This window comes from Camarhynchus parvulus, chromosome 15, assembly GCF_901933205.1.
Source record: "Camarhynchus parvulus chromosome 15, STF_HiC, whole genome shotgun sequence".
Classification (NCBI taxonomy): domain Eukaryota; kingdom Metazoa; phylum Chordata; class Aves; order Passeriformes; family Thraupidae; genus Camarhynchus; species Camarhynchus parvulus.
In genome coordinates, this window is record NC_044585.1 from 11906161 (window position 1) to 11924546 (window position 18386).

Here is an 18386-nt window from a genome sequence, read left to right on the forward strand (position 1 = left end):
GTAAACCAGGCTGTAAAATGGCACAGTCTGTATTACTCAGCCCTGTCCAGCCATGTCAGGATCAGCACAGGATCAAGAGCTGCCCAGGGTATTTGCTTGGGTTAGCATGAGATGATAGTGTGACATTGTACTGTTGCTTTTCTTGCTGTATCTTTAGGCTGGGATTATTGACAAAGCTTTACACACTGAACCCTAAAGCTATGAGTGTGATTGAACTGTATGGGATCCTTGACCCTGTCTCACGAGACTGGACAGATGGAGTCCTCTCAAACATTTTTCGGGAAATCAACAGACCCACTGACAAGAAAGAGAGAAGGTAGGCAGCTAGAAATCATAGTGGTGGTTTTGAGATCCTAGGGTTTACATAAATTAAAAAAAAATTGATATGGCACTAAAAAAACCAAATTATAAATAAGTAGAAAGTGTCCAGGGCTCTTTCTGTCTCCTGTGAGTTCCTAGTCTCAGTGAAACAATGCAATTATAAAAAATGAATGGTAGACTTCAAAAACCTGAACTAATAAAGGCACCATTGTTGACACTTCTGAATTCAGAAATATGTTAGGAAAATCAGAGATCAGTCAGTGCCCCATGGCTCTTGTACACAGGTACATTCTCTTTGATGGAGATGTGGATGCTCTCTGGGTTGAAAACATGAATTCTGTCATGGATGACAACAAGTTACTGACCCTGGCAAACGGGGAGCGGATTAGGCTTCAGGCACACTGTGCTTTGTTGTTTGAGGTAAGAAATGACTGTGCCATTTAATACACAGGAAGAGTTAGATACAGATGGGGCTTTAAGGCCTGAAAAGCAGTTACAGTTTACCATTATCTTGTGTGATTCTTTTATAGGTTGGGGACTTACAGTATGCATCTCCTGCCACAGTATCCCGCTGTGGAATGGTCTTTGTAGATCCTAAAAATTTGAGATATGAACCCTACTGGCAGAAGTGGGTCAAAAAAAGAGAAAATGAGGTGGGAATTTCTGCACTTGTTCAGAGTATTTGTTTTGAACTGTGTAGACAGTCTTTGGTAGAATTGATTCCTTCAAGAACAATCATACCTGGTCAGCCAGGTATTGATGGGAAGCTCTGCTGTCAATATTTTTCTTTCCAGCTGAATTATTGCCTTTTTTATGTTCCTTAGGAAGAGAAAGTGGAATTGGATCGTCTCTTTCAAAAGTACGTGCCTTACCTTATTGATATGATTATAGAAGGAATTGTGGATGGCAAACAGGAACGAAAGCTGAAGACCATTATTCCTCAAACAGATTTAAATATGGTAAGAAATAGAGAATAAAGATTGAACACATTTAACTAAAAAGAAAACGGAATGATGGAGAAAGTAAAACCTTCCCAAAGAAAGAACAGGAGGAGAGTCTCTGCTGAAATGCCAGTTTCCTACTGATGAGCGCACAGAGACACCAAACCAATCAGCACCTAACAATGCTCTTCTACTGAACTTAATACATACAGCAGTAGATCCATTTGTAAGAACAAAAGGCCAGCAATCAGCTGAAAGCATATTAAGAGTTTTCATGATCTAAAGGGCAATTTTCTTTACAGATTTGTCCTTTTTCCAACAGATCGTGCAGTTGACTGTGATGCTGGATGTCCTACTTGTACAGCCTGAAAATCCTAATGTTCTGGAGTGTTTTTTCTTGGAAGCTTTATATTGCTCCTTAGGTGCTTCTCTTCTTGATGCTGGGAGAATTAAATTTGATGAAAACGTTAAACGTATTTCCTGCATGACTGTTGTTCAGAGTGAGGGTGTCCTGGTTAAGCCAGGGGAGCTGCCAGGTAGGATCTTGTCATAATTTAATCTGAATGCCATTCATTGTAATAGAAAAGTGATGGTTTTCATGAAGGTGCTAGAGTAGAGGAATTTTGGCTGATGACTTAGTGAGTTAAATGACTTGTAAATAGAACAAAGTGTTGCCTAACTTGGTCCATAATCTTACCCTTCATTTTCATCTCAATCAGAATGTTTTCTTAGGAAATATTTCAGTGTCCTAAAAAACTTGCAGTTGCTTAATGGTTTGCAGGTCAGCTGCCAACTTTGTATGACTTCCATTTTGATGAATCTCAAAAAATGTGGGTACCTTGGATGCAACTTGTTCCTGAATATATTCATAATCCTGAAGTGAAATTTCTTGACATTCTAGGTGAGTATAAGATAAAATACAGTGATGACATGCTTTTAATTTGTAATGTGCCACCACTGAGTGCATGGCAACTTAACATGAGACATGCTTTTTCTGTACTGAAGGTCATCTACTCAGGTTCAGTTTTTGTGATGGCACAAATCAGTTTCTTTAAAGTTCTTTTCAAAGTCGTTTAGCAGTCATAAAGTTGATGTTTACAGCATTGTGTAATAAAAAAGTGAAGAAAGGATGAAAGCACATTTCAGTCAATGAAGGTTCTTTAGGAGCTAATAATTCCCTTTAAAAGCTGGAATAGCAGAAGATTCACAGTTTACTCTACCAGAAATTCTAGGAAAACATCAGCTTGTGGTTCAGGTATTCAGTAGATAAAAATTACATTCTTAGGGCTGCTATTGGTTGTTACTTGAAGCATTGCCTAATGGTGCTTTTCATAGTTAGAGACAAATTTGGGCACATTAATATACAGTGATACTCCAGCAAGCACAGGTTAACTTCACTGACACAAGAGATAAATTTATAATCTCTGAAGTTGCTCCAAATGCAGGCAATGCACGTAGGAAAAAATTAATCTCTGTAGAGTTCTGGGAAAATGCTTATGTTCCAAATAAATCCTGATTATATCCTTGAAATAGGGATTAAATGGAGTTTAACCAAACCATGGCCCTCCTATATGAAAGATAACTTCTTTTTTAGTCTATATATATGGAAGAAAAGATCCCAATGACAAAGACTGAAAAGAGATGGTTAAGCACTTAAAATTTTCTTTCAGCATTGTTAGTGAATTGATAATTCATCTTATGTCTTTGTGCCACTGCATGTTAATACCTTGAGAGTGTGTTCCAGCACTATTCTATAAATCTAAATCCCCCAGCTGCAGTGCATTTTCATTTAGCCAGGGATTGTGTTCCTGCTCTTTTTCAGTGCCCACAGTGGATACTACACGCACTGCTTGGTTACTGGGACAGATGGTCAAAGTGAAACGCCCAGTTGTTCTTGTAGGTGAATCGGGTACATCTAAGACAGCAACTACACAGAACTTCCTAAGCAATCTGGACAAAGACCTTAATGTATGTGTGATACATTTTGCCCTGTTAGTAAACTGCATTTTCATTCTTTGCCCTTGTGTAAAATTTGCATTGTGAAGCCTGAGTCTGTGGGTTGCAATATTGACTTGGGTAATGTGACTGCACACTCCAAACCCAAAGGGTGTGACTGATTTGAAAATCCTTCAAGATCAAAGATGTTTTGTCCTCTTTTACCTTGTACAGACTTAATTATATAAAGTAAAAATATATTGTTAAAGTGCTAAGGGTGGGCTTACTTTTCTTTGTCACATGTAATTCAAGTGAGTAGTGGACCTGAGCAGCACTTCCTCTGTCTGACAGCTAATATAAAAAATATTTTTGAAAGCTCTAGTAAGAATAAAAACCAACAAAACGGGTTAGAGTCCATTCTTATAATCTCCTTCTGTTTGCAGCTGGTGCTGGTAATTAACTTCTCTTCTCGTACAACATCCCTGGACATTCAGAGGAACCTGGAGACAAACGTAGAAAAACGAACTAAAGACACTTTTGGCCCTCCCATGGGAAAACGTCTCCTTGTGTTCATGGATGATATGAATATGCCAAGGGTAAGCTGTCAATATTTTTTCCAGGTAGTATAGAAACGTTTGGGGTGGTACTGACATGGTCCCTGCAATCACAAATCCAGTGTGCATTTACTTTATCTCAGAGAAGAGGAGACATTAGGATGAGTGTTCACAATCAGTGCCAGAGCTTTACAAAGTGTCCCTTAGTCCCTGTAATGTTCTCCTGAGTATGGAACCCAATATTCCCACAATAAAGCAGTAACTGGTGAGCTGTTGTACTGTGCTTTGATGTATCCTGACTCTTGTGTATCCTACAGGTTGATGAGTATGGCACACAACAACCCATTGCCCTGCTGAAGCTGCTGCTAGAGAAAGGTTTCATGTACGATCGTGGTAAAGAGATGAACATTAAATTTCTTCGAGACCTGGGTTTTGTTGCTGCCATGGGCAAAGCTGGAGGAGGTCGGAATGAAGTTGACCCTCGATTCACCTCACTCTTCAGTGTTTTTAACATCCCTTTTCCTTCTGAGCAATCACTGAATTTGATCTACTTCTCCATCCTGAAAGGCCACACTGCGGTAATTTCACTGTTTTTAAAGGATTGATCAACAGGTTTATTGTTTTTAAATAGACATTTATTTCTATGTTGTTGCAAGACCTGAAATCTTTGTTACTTTTTTTTTTACCTAGAACCTCACACAAACCCTTCTTTCCCTCTTCTCTTTCTCAATGGGTTTTACCTTGTTTAGATAAATTCTTGTGTAATATGTAAACATTAAAGCCAGCATATAATTTATAAACCTGGGACTTTTCATTTGTTGAAATGTATGAATGACTTGGTTACAATTCCTTTAAGCAAATACATAAAGATCTGAAAATCTTTTCCTGATTGAGTGTGAAAAATGTAATATAATGCAACAGACTGCTTTACTGGCAAGGTACTTGCAACATTAGATAAGAAAAATGCAATTTAATTATTTTGCTATAGAAATCTTGTAGGAATTCCAGTCACTGAGTTTGATGTTATCTTGAGCACTCAGAAGGTTCCAGAGTGAAGATGGAGCTGCCCTAAACATTTAACTGTAGAATATTCATACTACAGAGAATTTTTGAACCAAACAGGTTTAAAAGCTGGAAAGCAGATTATGTTTAATAGCACTGAATTCTGTCTGGGCAGTATCATGAAAACACCTCTTCTTTCTCATGTTTGCAGAACTTTAATGAGTCCATATCAGCCATTTCTGACAAGATTACTCAGTGTACTTTGGAACTTTATAAAATGATCGTTACTGACCTGCCGCCTACTCCTTCCAAATTCCACTACATTTTTAACCTGCGGGATCTTTCCAGGGTCTATAATGGACTTGTTCTTACAGATGCAGAAAGGTAAGAATAGAAAAATTGTCTTTCGTGGTCCCAAACCTATTCTTTTGGTGAATTTGAATGAAATTGAGGTAATTTGGTACAGGAAATCAGTCACATTTGGTCACTTTTCATTAAACCACAATGAGAAATAGAACATCCTAAATTGTGACCTTACTCTCTATGCCAAACACTGATGCATTAGTCTCTCTTAAATAAGATACCAGAGGTAAAAATGCAAAAGGACTAAATCATAAAGAGTAAAAGGGTCAATCCAGAATTTGGTCCTTGTTATTAACCATATGGCCTTAGGAATCCTGTCAGCTCATTTGGTGCAGTCTGATATTTTGATGTTATTTCAGGTTTCACACAGTGACCCAGATGGTGAGAGTTTGGAGAAATGAGTGCCTGAGGGTTTTCCATGACAGGTTGATTAATGAAGCAGACAAAGAATTGGTGAGTAATTTCTTTCAGTTTTTTAATAGTCACTGACTATTATTATGGCAATTAATTTGCAACAGCAACACTACCAAGCGCTGGGCTCGGGTCTTGCTGTCTGACTGCAGATTTGTGTAAGCAATATGTTGCTCATTAATTTAAAACACGGCCTATGGAAGATGTTTTCCTAAAACAATGTGGGCAGACTAAGAAAGCAGATCTGCTGAAGGAATGGAAAGTATCACTTGGCTTGCCTGTCCAGGAAAATTGATTGGCAGAAGTACAGGTGACAAAGTGTGAAAGAAGTACAGGAGAAAACTCAGGAAATGACTTCAAGTCAGTATTTTCCTTCAGGAAGGATTGTACCAGAATGTGACTGTACAATCAAGTAGTAAAAAGGATAAAAGCCAAATTCTTACACAGTGAATTCAGTTCTGGCTGTTGTGCAAATTGGAAAATGCTTCAAATTATGTCTTTAAACACAAAAGAGAACAATGCCAATTTTAAACCCCGAGATTTAGGAGAGAAATTGAGATAAAGTCTACTCATCTATAAGCAACCTGCTTTGCTTTGGAAGTTGCTTAGATAAAAAGAGGTAGGCCAAGAAGGCTTCAGATTTTTCTAGTTAAAACTTTCTCCTCTAATATACAAAGATACATCTCCAGCTCAGTTTTCACAATGCAGAATATTAATGCAGACTTTGAAACTTTGTGAGAGATCTTTCTGGTGAGACATCTATGAATTCTGAAAAGGGAAGTTTATGAATATACTGTTTACATCAATATATGAGAAGGTGTTTTATTTAACAGGCTGCTCCCTTTTTGTTTTGATGTTGTACAGTTGATTGGCTTGAAACATTCTTGGACTGCCTATTAGATAATTTTAACCATACGTAGAATACAGAAGGGGGCTGTAATCTATGGATCTTCTAGTGACATAAGTATCACCTTGAAATAAATCAGTGTTTGAGCAAGAAATCTGCATTATGACCTTTCTAAGTATTACTGGATTCACAATGAAATGCTTTGTTGTGTTGCCTGACTCATTTCATGTCCGTGAAGGTACAAGGCCATATAAAAACCTTGGTTGAAGAGCATTTCGACGATCACTTGGAGCACGTCATGAGGGATCCCATTCTTTTTGGAGATTTCAGAACAGCACTGAATGAGGCAGAACCTCGTCTTTATGAAGATATCCAAGATTATGAACTAGCAAAAGCTCTCTTTAAGGTAGAGTGCATCAGCTGGGAACTGTGCCTGAGGAACGGGCAGGAGCCTGCCTCAAACTGCAAGAAATCTGTTCTCTTCTGTGTGCACACAGAACTTTATGTGCTCAATGCCAGTTTGGGGTTTGCAGTGATGAAAACTGAGGATCAGCTACAGAGTCAGCAGTTTTCTCCAATAGTTGATTTTCCCTGAGGAATGGGAAAGGAATAATGCTGCTGAATGGGCTATTTTCTTAATGTTATTAATTGTTTCATTGGTCTCCTAGTAACATTCTGTTCACCTTTCTCTGAAGGAAATTTTGGATGACTACAACGAATACCATATTAAAATGAACCTGGTTCTTTTTGATGATGCTCTGGAGCATTTAATCCGTATCCATCGCATCATCCGGATGGACCGCGGGCACGCCCTGCTCATCGGGGTGGGAGGCTCAGGAAAGCAGTCCCTGACCAAACTGGCTGCTCACACAGCTGGATGTGAGGTTAGTGGCCCTGTGTCTTGGCTGGGAAAAAAAGACAGGGAAGGTAAAACTGTGATTGGGATTAAACTGGGGATGGGAGTGAGTCAGTCAGTCAAGACAAGATCAGGCTGGCAGCTCTTCCCTGTGGAAAGAAACGCAGGTGAGGTGATTGCCAGGAAGTCCAAGGTGATGACTGTGTGTGATCTGGGCAGGAAGCTGTCAGTGCCTGAATCTGGGTTTTGGCACTGTGGAAGGAAAACAAGGATGGGTTTGGTGATGAACAACTAATTGTCCCTTACTACTGCTGTTGATGCTTAAATGTGTTACAGCAGCACTCCAGTGCTGCTTGAGGAGCCTTGTTGTGATTGATACTGTATTATTTCAGAGAGGAAATGTTCCTCTCAGAGGCATTTTACTTAAAAAGGCTTGGAAGGAAAGAACAAAAAGGGAGCATGAACACAAAGCAATTTTGAAAATGCAAGCCTGCAGGGGTTGTACGAATGCACAATTTTATTGATACTTAAACATTTACTGATGACTGGGGCCAAATCAACCCCCTTGATTCAGTCTAAGTGAAATTTAGAGTTGCCATCATGTCTTGGGTCCATCTATGTCTTCTCAGTGTATGTTTTCATCCTTAGGTATTTGAGATCATCTTGAGTCGAGGATACGGACAAAATAATTTCCGAGAGGATTTGAAAAGTTTGTATGAGAAGTTGGGTATTTACGACAAGTCAGTGGTCTTCTTGTTCACAGATGGCCATGTGGCAGAAGAGAGTTTCCTGGAGCTCATCAACAACATGCTGACTTCAGGTGCCACTGGCAGCCTCTCTGCTTGTACCCTTGATACAGCTATTACTGGTTCACCCTGTGTCCTCTGCTGCTTTAGTTAGTTACACTTTTCAGTACTACCTGAAATGATACTGGCCTTAATAATGGCTTTCTGGAATCTTCTTACAGTCATTTTTGTGTCTGGAGAGGTTATAGGGTTCATTCATGCTGGTCATGATGCTGCAGGAGTCTCAGATTTCTTCCAAGACTGAGGGAAACTTCAGCTTCATTTGGTCACAAACCCACCTGTTTTTCAGTTGGCTTTTGAATAGCATTCACCTGAACTGCAGCAACTGTTTATATGTATATTCATGTATATATGTCCTGAAATGTAGTTTGGTATCTTCTAGCAAATGAAGCAGCTGGAAATGAGTAGCAGCTGGCACTGTGTGACCACCCTCCCTATAGAAATTCCTCCACAGTCTGATATGAGAGCAGATGAGTTAATTGTATCCCTTTTCTTTTTCTAGTTTTCCCTGTCCCTGGTCTGTCATTAGGTTACTTCTGCAGTATTTGCCACAATTTGAGAGAACAAAAATGTGAGCTGATGGTTCACAGACACGAATGAAGATTTTCTTTGCAAAGTCCTGTGACATTTTGTGTATGTTGCTGAAGCCCAAACAAAAATGAATTAATTATTCCTCTAAATTCCAAGTATGACCTATTTTCCATGAGGACTACAGGGAGGAGGAGAAGCATAGAGAGATGAATTGGTTCATTCAAAACTACTCAGAATCATTTTTGCAGAACTAGGATTAAAATTGGTTTCTCATCTGCCCTATTCCCAGCCATATGGTTTCCTCTTACTGGTGGTTCTCACTAAGCATTCTTCTGTCCTTATGTTACAGGAATGGTGCCAGCCCTTTATGCAGACGATGAAAAAGACACCATACTAACTCAGATTGGAGATGAAGCTGCTAAAGCTGGCATGGGCCCAGCTAAAGAGAGTATCTGGCAGTATTTTGTAAGCAAATGTGCAAGCAACCTTCACATTGTCCTGGGAATGTCCCCAGTTGGGGAGGACCTGAGAACGTGGTGCAGAAATTTCCCAGGTATCAATTGTACACACTGCTTAGTCCCTCCGCTGTGAAACACAGATTTACAGGCAAGAGAAAAATCTCCAGTGGACACTTAGTCTGGCAGCTAAAACTAAGCAGAGCAGGTTTCATGATTAAGGGTTTGCGTTGCATGTTTTTTTTCCAGTTAATTACCTCATATCAGTGAACAATATTGATTAGCATTTATCACATCAGTTCATTTTCCAGTTGAACAGCTAGAAATCAATTGGTCATCCTCACTGAACTGGAAATACACAGCCTTTGTCTGCAGCCTCTTTTCTGTAGTTTACAGCAGAAAGTGTGGTGTTAAATCATGAAACTAGGATGGTGGGAAGAGAATCTTTTGCATCCAAAGCCTGGCAGATGCTGCAGGTGGCTGAAAGGAGTCCTGGGAGACAGGAGAGACTCATAAAAGATGGGTCCAGGTGGGAATGCTAAGACCAGGCCCTGCAATACCTTATTGCAGCTCTGCACTGTGTCCTGTAGAGCCTCAGGAATGGTACAGTGGGGTTAGCAGGACACAGGGGCAAAGCTCATTATTTACTGTCAAAATTGAAGTATGGACTTTGTGGTAAATTCTGTTACTAAGAAAGAGTCAAGGCTAATTTGAAATTCTTGGTGTAAATAAAGTTAATTAGAGGATTGCTTATGTCATTAGGGGTTAGTTTTACAAAGGAATTTTTCAAATAACACTGTCCTTTTATTTTAAGGTCTTGTCAACAACACTGGTATTGACTGGTTCTTGCCCTGGCCTGCCCAGGCCTTGTCTGCAGTTGCACAATCCTTTCTGGGTATGTAACATGTCGGTATTTCAACCCATTAACCCTTGGCATAGCCTAAGAAATATATTCTTTACTTTGCAATTATTGTACATTTCACAAATTCATTTCCCATTGTGCCTGTTACCTTGAGTCTAAATGGGTAATGCAAAAACCCAGTCGAAAAATGTCACTGGGTGGTAGTTTCTTAATCAAATAGATTTTTAGAATTCATAAAATTCAAGTTCCAAACTCTGCAGACAATGTAGGCTGACTACCAGGAGGTCCCCTCTGGCCTTGCTTTTTGCCCCAGAAAACAGATTTGTTTTGTGCCTGGCTTAGATGTTCATAAGATAGATGGTAATTGGTGTATTCTGAAAAAAGCCACAAATCTTTGAAATTTTTTATTTCTTCTGCCCAATTTTAGCAAAAAACCCACGCATCCCACCAGAGAACTTCCAGTCAGTGGTTGACCACATTGTCATGGTGCATGAATCTGTAGGGGATTTCAGCAAGAAATTTCTGGAGAAACTGAGACGTAGAAATCATGTCACACCAAAAAATTATCTTGATTTTCTCAATACCTATGCAAAATTGCTGGATGAGAAAAATGAGTTCATTTTAGGTAAGTCTAGGTAGATATTTTCTCCTTTTTAATAAGTGATTTAAATATTTTAAAAACAAAAATTCTGGTGAGAATTCCACCTATTACCCAGAATATGCCAAAACTCTGTTAGTACTATCTCAAATGCTGTGCTGGCACACAGCTGTGGGGCTGTGTTTTGACATTGACCCAAAATCCTGGCCACACATGAATGTTCAGACTCTGTCAAACAATGGGCTCTCCTCAAATCCTTTTGTGAATGAACATGAGCCAGAATCTCCAAACCAGACACTCCTCTGCTTGGGGAAGAATTATGCTGAAATCTAATACCAGCATGGCCTCGCTCGGGGTTTGACTTTCTTCCTCAAGCAGCAATTCTTATTCATGCTTCAGTGGCACTGAAATATGTGAAGAGGATAAAACACAAACAGTGGAATGTGGCAAACACGTTGTGGCATGGGGCCACTATGTCAGCTCAAGTGACTTTAACTTCATTTTGGCTGGCAGGCTCAGCGAAAGAAAATCTCTCAGTGCACCTCTAAGGATATTTTCTCTTTGTGAGATTGTCTGTTGCTGTGTGCTTGAACACAATCCATGAATCACTGACATTTCTCCCTTTTTTTTCCTACCTAGCACAATGTAAACGGCTGGATGGGGGCTTGGTTAAACTGAAGGAAGCTGCTGTACAGCTGGCTGAGCTGAACGTGAAACTTGCTGAGCAAAAGATTATACTAACAGAAAAAACAGCTGCTTGTGAGGCTTTGTTAAGAGACATTAAATTAAACACAGAAATAGGTGGGTAGTTTACAACTAGTGAAGTGTCCCACAGGCTGAGCAGGGCTCACATCATCTGGGTTAGGCTGGGTTGGGAGACCCTTGAAGAGCCCCAGCTGCTTCTCAAGGTATCCCTCTTGTTCTGTGTGCTGCTCCATGCCATGCCAGAGGGGCAGGTCCCTTGTCTTGCCCAGATTGCCATCCTTGCTCCACATTTGGCCCATAATACTTTACACAACATTTGCCTGCCCCTGTCTTCCCTTTCCAAGGTGTTGGGCATAATGTGGGAAAGGCAATAGCAAGAAAGGCAACTTCTGATCCAGGCATTTAGTATTAGAGGAAAATCAGAGGGAAACATGGAGGAAAGGAGATTGTGCATGCTGTTGTGTGGAACACTAACTGTTCCTAACCTGGTGACGTAGCTGGCAACACAAATGTTCTGACTTGATGGTAATTTCTGATTTTCAGTAAAGAGTAAATGTCTATTCGTGTGTTACTATATGTTCTATATACAAACTTGAATGATTCATTTATGGTCCTGCCTTTGCAATTACTAGCTGAGGAGAAGAAAAAAATGGGTGAAGAAAAAGCTGTAGAGATACAGGAGCAGAATGCAATAATTGCTGTGGAGAAGGCAGAGGCTGAGGCAGCACTGGATCAAATCAAGCCTATCATGGAAGCTGCCAAACGGGAGGTTGAGAAGCTTGACAAGGCTGAAGTTACTGAGCTCAGGTGACTCATTTGTATGTACAGGAGCATAAACTCTTGGAAATACACTCTTGTTTGCTGGGTCTGAGCCTGTGAAGGTCAGGACATCAGGTGCCTGGGTGCAGAGGTCACAACAGAATGCCCTGATTGCTAGCCCACACCTTTGCCTTAAGACACTTCTTCCAGGCCTTTGTTTGCTGTTTACCCCATCATTCTCTGGCCTGTGTCTGATGCATCAGAACCTGCTCTGGTTTTTGCCTGAACCATGGCTGTCCAAACCTGTTTATTCCTCCTCTTTTTTCCCTGTGTAAGTAGGAACACATAACAATTATTTATCAGGGATACTTTCATAGCACGAAAATGTATTTCCCTGCCTAATTTACTCCTCCTTGTGTTTTGATAATACATCTTTTTTTTGAGGATTGATATAAAGGCACATCCAGTCTTTGGCTCTCCCTGAAATAGTTGTCCTCAGAATAGCAAAGGCTCTCCCTTCCCTGCCACACTTCAGTTTCCTTTCTCTCACAGATCTCAGGATTTTTCTCCAGCTGCTTCACTGCCCTAGGAAAGAATATCAAGGCTCAGTGTTTTAAGCTTTCCACTGTTGAAATAATTTAGTATTTCATGGATCAGATTGTCTGAATACAAGAATTGGTTCTGAGCTTTTGAGTAGTTAATGATCTATTGTCTGATTTGGGTTATCTTTTTCACTGTTGTGGCTTGTCTTATGTACAAGCTCCTGTATTGCAATGCCTCTCTTAACAGGCAGTACCCATGTCTGGCCTCATGTGCTTTGTCTCCTTTTTTCACTTCCACTGTCTCTTTCACCTGTTTTCCAGGTCCTTTGCAACACCCCCGAAGCAAGTGCAGGTTGTTCTGGACTGTATTCTTATAATGAGAGGTTACAAAGAACAAAACTGGAAGAATGCCAAAGCCATGATGGCTGACACGAATTTCCTGCGACTTCTGCTGACGACAGATTTTAGGGAAATTCCATGGAGCAATGTGAAAGCTATGAGAGGTAAATTCCTGTTCTGAGTATTGCAGTGAATTTGGATCTTGTTAATGGGAACAGCCAACAGAGTCTCTTTAATATTCTGACAAATATTTCCTATTGTCTGTCATGGCATTGGCTGGTGCTGCTGATAGGAAAAGCTATTTCTTTGAGGGTTTGTTCACAGTTATTCAACTCACTTCAATATTTTCGTGTTTGCCAATTTAGCTCTCTTAAAGAATCTTAATACTACCTGGGCTGAAATGGAAGTTATCAGCAGAGCAGGACTGGGAATGTTAAAGTTTGCTGAAGCAGTGGTGACCTACTGTGATGTAGTTAAAACAGTCAAGCCAAAGGAAGAAAAGGTAAAATGTGTTGGAATCAAACTCAGAGAAGGTCAAAACATGATCCTGATGGAAAAGATAATACATGACCATTTCATAGACTGCCCACATTTCCTATTGAAGTGCTTAAAAAGTGGTGTTTAGGAGAGCTACTGTAGTAGCAGTGAGGCAGGTTGTCAGTCATAAATCACTGTATTTGTTGTGTCAGGATGCTGGGCTGTGGGTTGCCATCCATGCCAGGGCTGAACGTGTTCGGTTGGAATTTTGTAATCTAACGTGCTTAGAAAAACATGGTTTAGAGCTGTTTGTTGAAAACAAACTTTAAAACCTGTGGCATTTGGACAGAACAGAGGTCAGTAGTACACTAAATCCATGTCCCTTAAGCACAGACCTTTTGATTCGCTTTTTCTAGGATGACTGGAAATTCAGCTGTGTTACCAAGGGAAATCTAATGTCCAACAGATGACACTGGAAAATTTTGTCAAGAAAAGGTTATTTTATACAACTACTACAGAGCAAGTATATTCACTAGATGATGTGTCTGACTACTTTTGGAGCCTTAATTATGCTATTAAGCAGACAAACCTCCCCTTTTGTCAGGGCATGAGAGTCCTGCTGACCTCCAGTGCTTTAATACTTCTTGTGGGTACAAAACTGGGAGATTTTTCTGCTTTGGAACTGCAGTGTCAGACCATGATGTGTGTTTGAGATGGGGAGAAGAGAGTGACAGTGTCAGTTATTTAGGCTTACAGTGTTTATTACCAGAACACTGAAAAATATGATACCACCCAAAGAAATGTGAGAACTTACTACTTCTCTCTAAAATTCTTCTGTCCTCTGACACTCTTATGTTTCCTTCAAAATGTACTCTAGGTGGCCAGGCTAGAACGGAACTACGAATTAAGTAAGCGGGAACTGGAAAGGATACAGGCAGAGCTGGCTGCCATTCAGGAGGAGCTTAAAGCTTTGGGGGAAAAATTAGACCAGACATTAAAAGAAAACAAAAAGTTACAAGAAGAAGCAGAGATAATGCAGAGAAGATTAGAGGCTGCTGACAAGCTCATCGCTGGCTTGAAATCTGAGAATGAGAGGTAAGTCTAGATCCAAAGAGGATCATTTTTTGGCATCAGAGGTTCATGTGTAGGGGATAAAATCTACCAGGTGGAGACATTTTTGAAAATGTTGCTTTCTATGGTGTTTGTTTCTGAGAAAGGCTATTATTGGTTCTGAGCTAATATCCATTAGCTCTTGGAAAATAACTGAGATTAAATGGATGAAAATTCAGATAAACTCTGTGTCTGTGGCCCCCATAATAGCAAGAGAAAACTGATTCTAAATTTGGGGGGTCTGTCTCAACCTGTCTGTAAAGTAGCAGGAAATCCTGCACATAAACCTCATCTTCCTGGTACAGAATCTCCCATATAATTATTTCAGGTGGACAGAAGAATTCAAGGAATTGGAAGTAAGGAAGGTGAAGTTGCTTGGAGATTGTCTGCTTGCTGCTGCCTTTCTGTGCTATGTGGGAGCCTTCAGCTGGGAGTTCCGTCATGAAATGCTCTATCAGGTGTGGCAAGAAGATATTGTCTCACGAGAAATTCCTGTCAGCCATCCATTCAAGTTAGAGAGCCTCCTAACTGATGAGGTGGAGGTTAGCAGGTATGTCCAGTCAGGAGACCCAGGGACTCTGGATGTGACATTATAAAGTGGGAGTCTGGAGCTGAATCTGTAGCACAGAATTGGCATTGTGGGTGGAGGTGCACAGCCATACCAGAGAGAGAATCTTACTTTCATGTCCTGATTAACAGGGGCCATTTGTTGTAAGAATCTGTTGTACTTAACCTCCAGGAACATTCACTGAACTTAAACATGTGTAATACCATTTCTAGGAAGTTTATCAGGAGTTCTCTATAAAATATGTTTCCATAACCTAACAGGTGTCTTTTCATTGGCTTCAATGGGTTTGGTATTAAAGCCAAGCCCAGGGAGCCCATGTATCAAGTACCACAGGATTGCTCACCTAAGGCAGCAGTCAGTGCTTTGAGTAGTGCAGCTACAGTGAGTCAGTCTGGGCTGTGACACTGTCCCCAGAACCACATGCACTGTGTGTGTGGCTGATTGTGTGCTCAGTGAGTTGCATCATTTTGCTGACAAATGAAATGTGCTGCTCTCCCATTGAGTTTTCATCCCAGGTCTTTGGTCCATTCTGTTCCCAGGTGGGTTTCTGAAGGATTGCCCCCAGATGAGCTGTCTGTCCAGAATGGAATCCTGACAACGTATTCCAGCCGCTTCCCACTCTGTATTGACCCACAGCAGCAGGCATTGCATTGGATTAAGAAGAAGGAAGAAAAAAATAACCTGAGGGTAAAGATGGAAGATTGCTTTATCTCATTACTGATTGTTTTCAAAGCTGCATAAATATCTGTCACCTTGAATGGGGAACCAGTTATATAGCACAGAATTATTGAATGGTTTGGATTGGCAAGGACATTCTAGTTCCACCCCTGGCCATGGGCAGGAACACCTTCCACTATCCCAGGGTGCTCCAAGCCCTGTCCAACCTGGCTTTCAATACTGCCAGGGATTGGGCAGCCACAGCTTCTCTGGAAACCTTTGCCAGGGCCTCATCACCCTCACAGGGAAGAATTCCTTCCTAATATGTAATTTAACCTTGGCCTTTTTCAGTCTGAAGCCATTCCCCCTTGTCTCATTGCTAAATGTGCTTGTCCAAAGTCCCTCTCCATCTCTCTTGGAGCCCCTTTAGGTCTTGGAAGGTGCTAAAAGTCTTCTTGGAGCCTTTTCTGCTCCAGAACAACCCCAGCTCTCTCAGCCTGTCTGCACATGCAGAAAGAGTCTAACCAAAAGGCTGGTGCAGATTGTGATTAGGCTCAGCTCCAGGATGGAACTTCCATGTAGGACAATAAACACACTTAGAGGCACAGCTAGAACTTTAAAGGGTAATTTCCAAATGGAAATTATTCTCAACTAATCAGAAAAAAAGCACCTTTACTGTTTTGTGCAAGTGCACTTTATATCATCTGTGAGAGGAAAGACAAAAAGCAGCAAAAAACAAACTTCATTAGTGTTGGCAGCTACTGCAAAATAATAATGTACAGCAAATTGAATATCAGTTCTCCTTTCATGTTTTCCCATTGTTCTCTTGCAGATGGCTTCCTTTAGTGACCCAGATTTCCTGAAACAACTAGAACAGGCCATAAAGTATGGAACCCCTTTCCTGGTGCACAGTGTTGATGAATACATCGACCCTGTGATAGACAATGTCTTAGAGAAGAATGTCAAAGTTGCACAGGGGCGAGCATTCATTGTGCTGGGGGACAAAGAGGTTGACTATGACAGTAATTTTAAAATGTACCTGAACAGCAAATTAGCAAACCCAAAGTATTCTCCCTCTGTGTTTGGCAGAGCTATTGTTATCAATTATACAGGTAAGCTTAAGTGTGTATATAATAACAAAGTAGGGGTTATGCTGTTGTGCAAATTTAGGGCCTGGGTCATTGTCTTGATGAAACTTAAAAATTCATACTCTCCCTTATACTCAGCATCTGATTTAATAGAAAGTCCTTCTCACTTCTCTCTTCTAATCTGCAACTGAGCTAAAAATCTCTTCCTGTTCTGGTCAGGTGAGGATGCTTTCGTGGAATCAAGATGCACAGTCATTAACCAGATCACTCTGTTGCATTGCTGTAGTCTTATGAGGGGCCTGAGATTAAATAAGTTGCATAAAAAGTGTCCTGTGCTTACAAAACTCTCTGCTCTGTCCATGTGTTGTACCTGCAGTTACACTCAAGGGCCTAGAGGATCAGCTGCTCAGTGTCATTACGGGTTTTGAAAGGAGGGAATTGGAGGAACAGAGAGAACGTCTCATCCAGGAGACAAGTGAAAACAAAAACCTGCTGAAAAATCTGGAAGACACTCTCCTTCATGGACTGTCAACTTCCACAGGAAACATGCTGGACAATGTGGAATTGGTGCAAACCCTGGAGGACACAAAATTCAAAGCTACTGAGGTACCAGCTCTGGGCTTTTTGGAAGGGTATCTATGGACAGAACATGGTCATTCCTTTTTCATTGTGCTTCCATTTTTCTCCTGAAGTTTGCAAATAGTTTGAAAGGAAATGGCGAGTTTTCTCATGAATGTGTTGCATCTTTCAGTATTGGGCACTATTTTATTGATCAGAGAACCAAATCCTATCTTCAGGGAAGTCCTTAACAGGACCAAAGTAATGTTTGTTTACAGTTCTAAGAAAAAGAATCCATCCTTGGAGTTTTCAGGCCACAGCTGGACAAAGCCACACGAGACCTGATCTAGTGGTGTTTGTAATCAAGCTTTGGGCAGAAGTTGAACTAAAAATCCCCAGAGGGCCCTTTGCTGTTACTTTTCATAAATATACAGGGTGGGATTAATTTTATCTAACTTTAAATTTTTATAATTCGTACAACTTCTTTTGAGTTACCTGCCCAGATTCCCTGTACAGTCACACAGAGAGGCAGGCACTGAGCAGTTCTGATTCCTGTGGTATAATAGACCCACTCTGGATCAGCACAGTAATTACAGGTGCATAAAACCCCTGTCTGCCCAGGTGATTGAGAAACTGAAGCTGGCTGCGACAACCGCAGCAGATATCGACCTTCTCCGAGATGGCTACAGACCAGCTGCCAAGAGAGGGGCCATTCTCTTCTCTGTGCTGGCTGAACTGGCATTTGTCAACATCATGTACCAGTTCTCACTGGTCTCCTTCTTGGAGGTTTTTGGATTCTCTCTTCGGAAATCCATGCCCAGTCCTATTCTTCCTAAGAGGTTAAAAAACATCATGGATACACTGACTTTGAGCACCTACAACTATGGCTGCACAGGTTAGTGCTGTTTAACCAGGGGCTGAGACTGTGTAGTGCAAATGAAGGTGAAGCCACGGCTTCATGTTAAAGAGGCAGATTACCAAGCAGGGAATTCAGTGATGTTCAGGTCTCCTGGTTCACACTTTCCTCCCTGCTATTTCTGTTAGAAGAACATTGCACCTTACCCATGTAGCTCTTGCAAAAATGTTTTTCTTAACACAGTT

The 18386-nt window shown here is 40.8% G+C and overlaps 1 protein-coding gene across 1 annotated transcript in view; it reads left to right on the top strand.

Annotated features, from left to right (window-relative positions):
• DNAH10 (dynein axonemal heavy chain 10) overlaps positions 1–18386 on the top strand; it is a 49986-nt gene that overhangs the window by 22025 nt on the left and 9575 nt on the right. Inside the window, exons 37-63 of the mRNA XM_030958928.1 lie at positions 158–316; positions 606–741; positions 852–974; positions 1146–1280; positions 1585–1798; positions 2044–2163; positions 3085–3230; positions 3641–3793; positions 4069–4329; positions 4965–5137; positions 5476–5569; positions 6613–6780; positions 7070–7258; positions 7879–8050; positions 8917–9120; positions 9837–9917; positions 10312–10509; positions 11122–11283; positions 11820–11994; positions 12810–12991; positions 13193–13329; positions 14182–14399; positions 14743–14964; positions 15522–15669; positions 16472–16751; positions 17104–17333; positions 17907–18180. Of these exons, the coding sequence (XP_030814788.1) occupies positions 158–316; positions 606–741; positions 852–974; positions 1146–1280; positions 1585–1798; positions 2044–2163; positions 3085–3230; positions 3641–3793; positions 4069–4329; positions 4965–5137; positions 5476–5569; positions 6613–6780; positions 7070–7258; positions 7879–8050; positions 8917–9120; positions 9837–9917; positions 10312–10509; positions 11122–11283; positions 11820–11994; positions 12810–12991; positions 13193–13329; positions 14182–14399; positions 14743–14964; positions 15522–15669; positions 16472–16751; positions 17104–17333; positions 17907–18180 (4754 nt within the window). The remainder of the gene's footprint in view (positions 1–157; positions 317–605; positions 742–851; positions 975–1145; positions 1281–1584; positions 1799–2043; positions 2164–3084; positions 3231–3640; positions 3794–4068; positions 4330–4964; positions 5138–5475; positions 5570–6612; positions 6781–7069; positions 7259–7878; positions 8051–8916; positions 9121–9836; positions 9918–10311; positions 10510–11121; positions 11284–11819; positions 11995–12809; positions 12992–13192; positions 13330–14181; positions 14400–14742; positions 14965–15521; positions 15670–16471; positions 16752–17103; positions 17334–17906; positions 18181–18386) is intronic.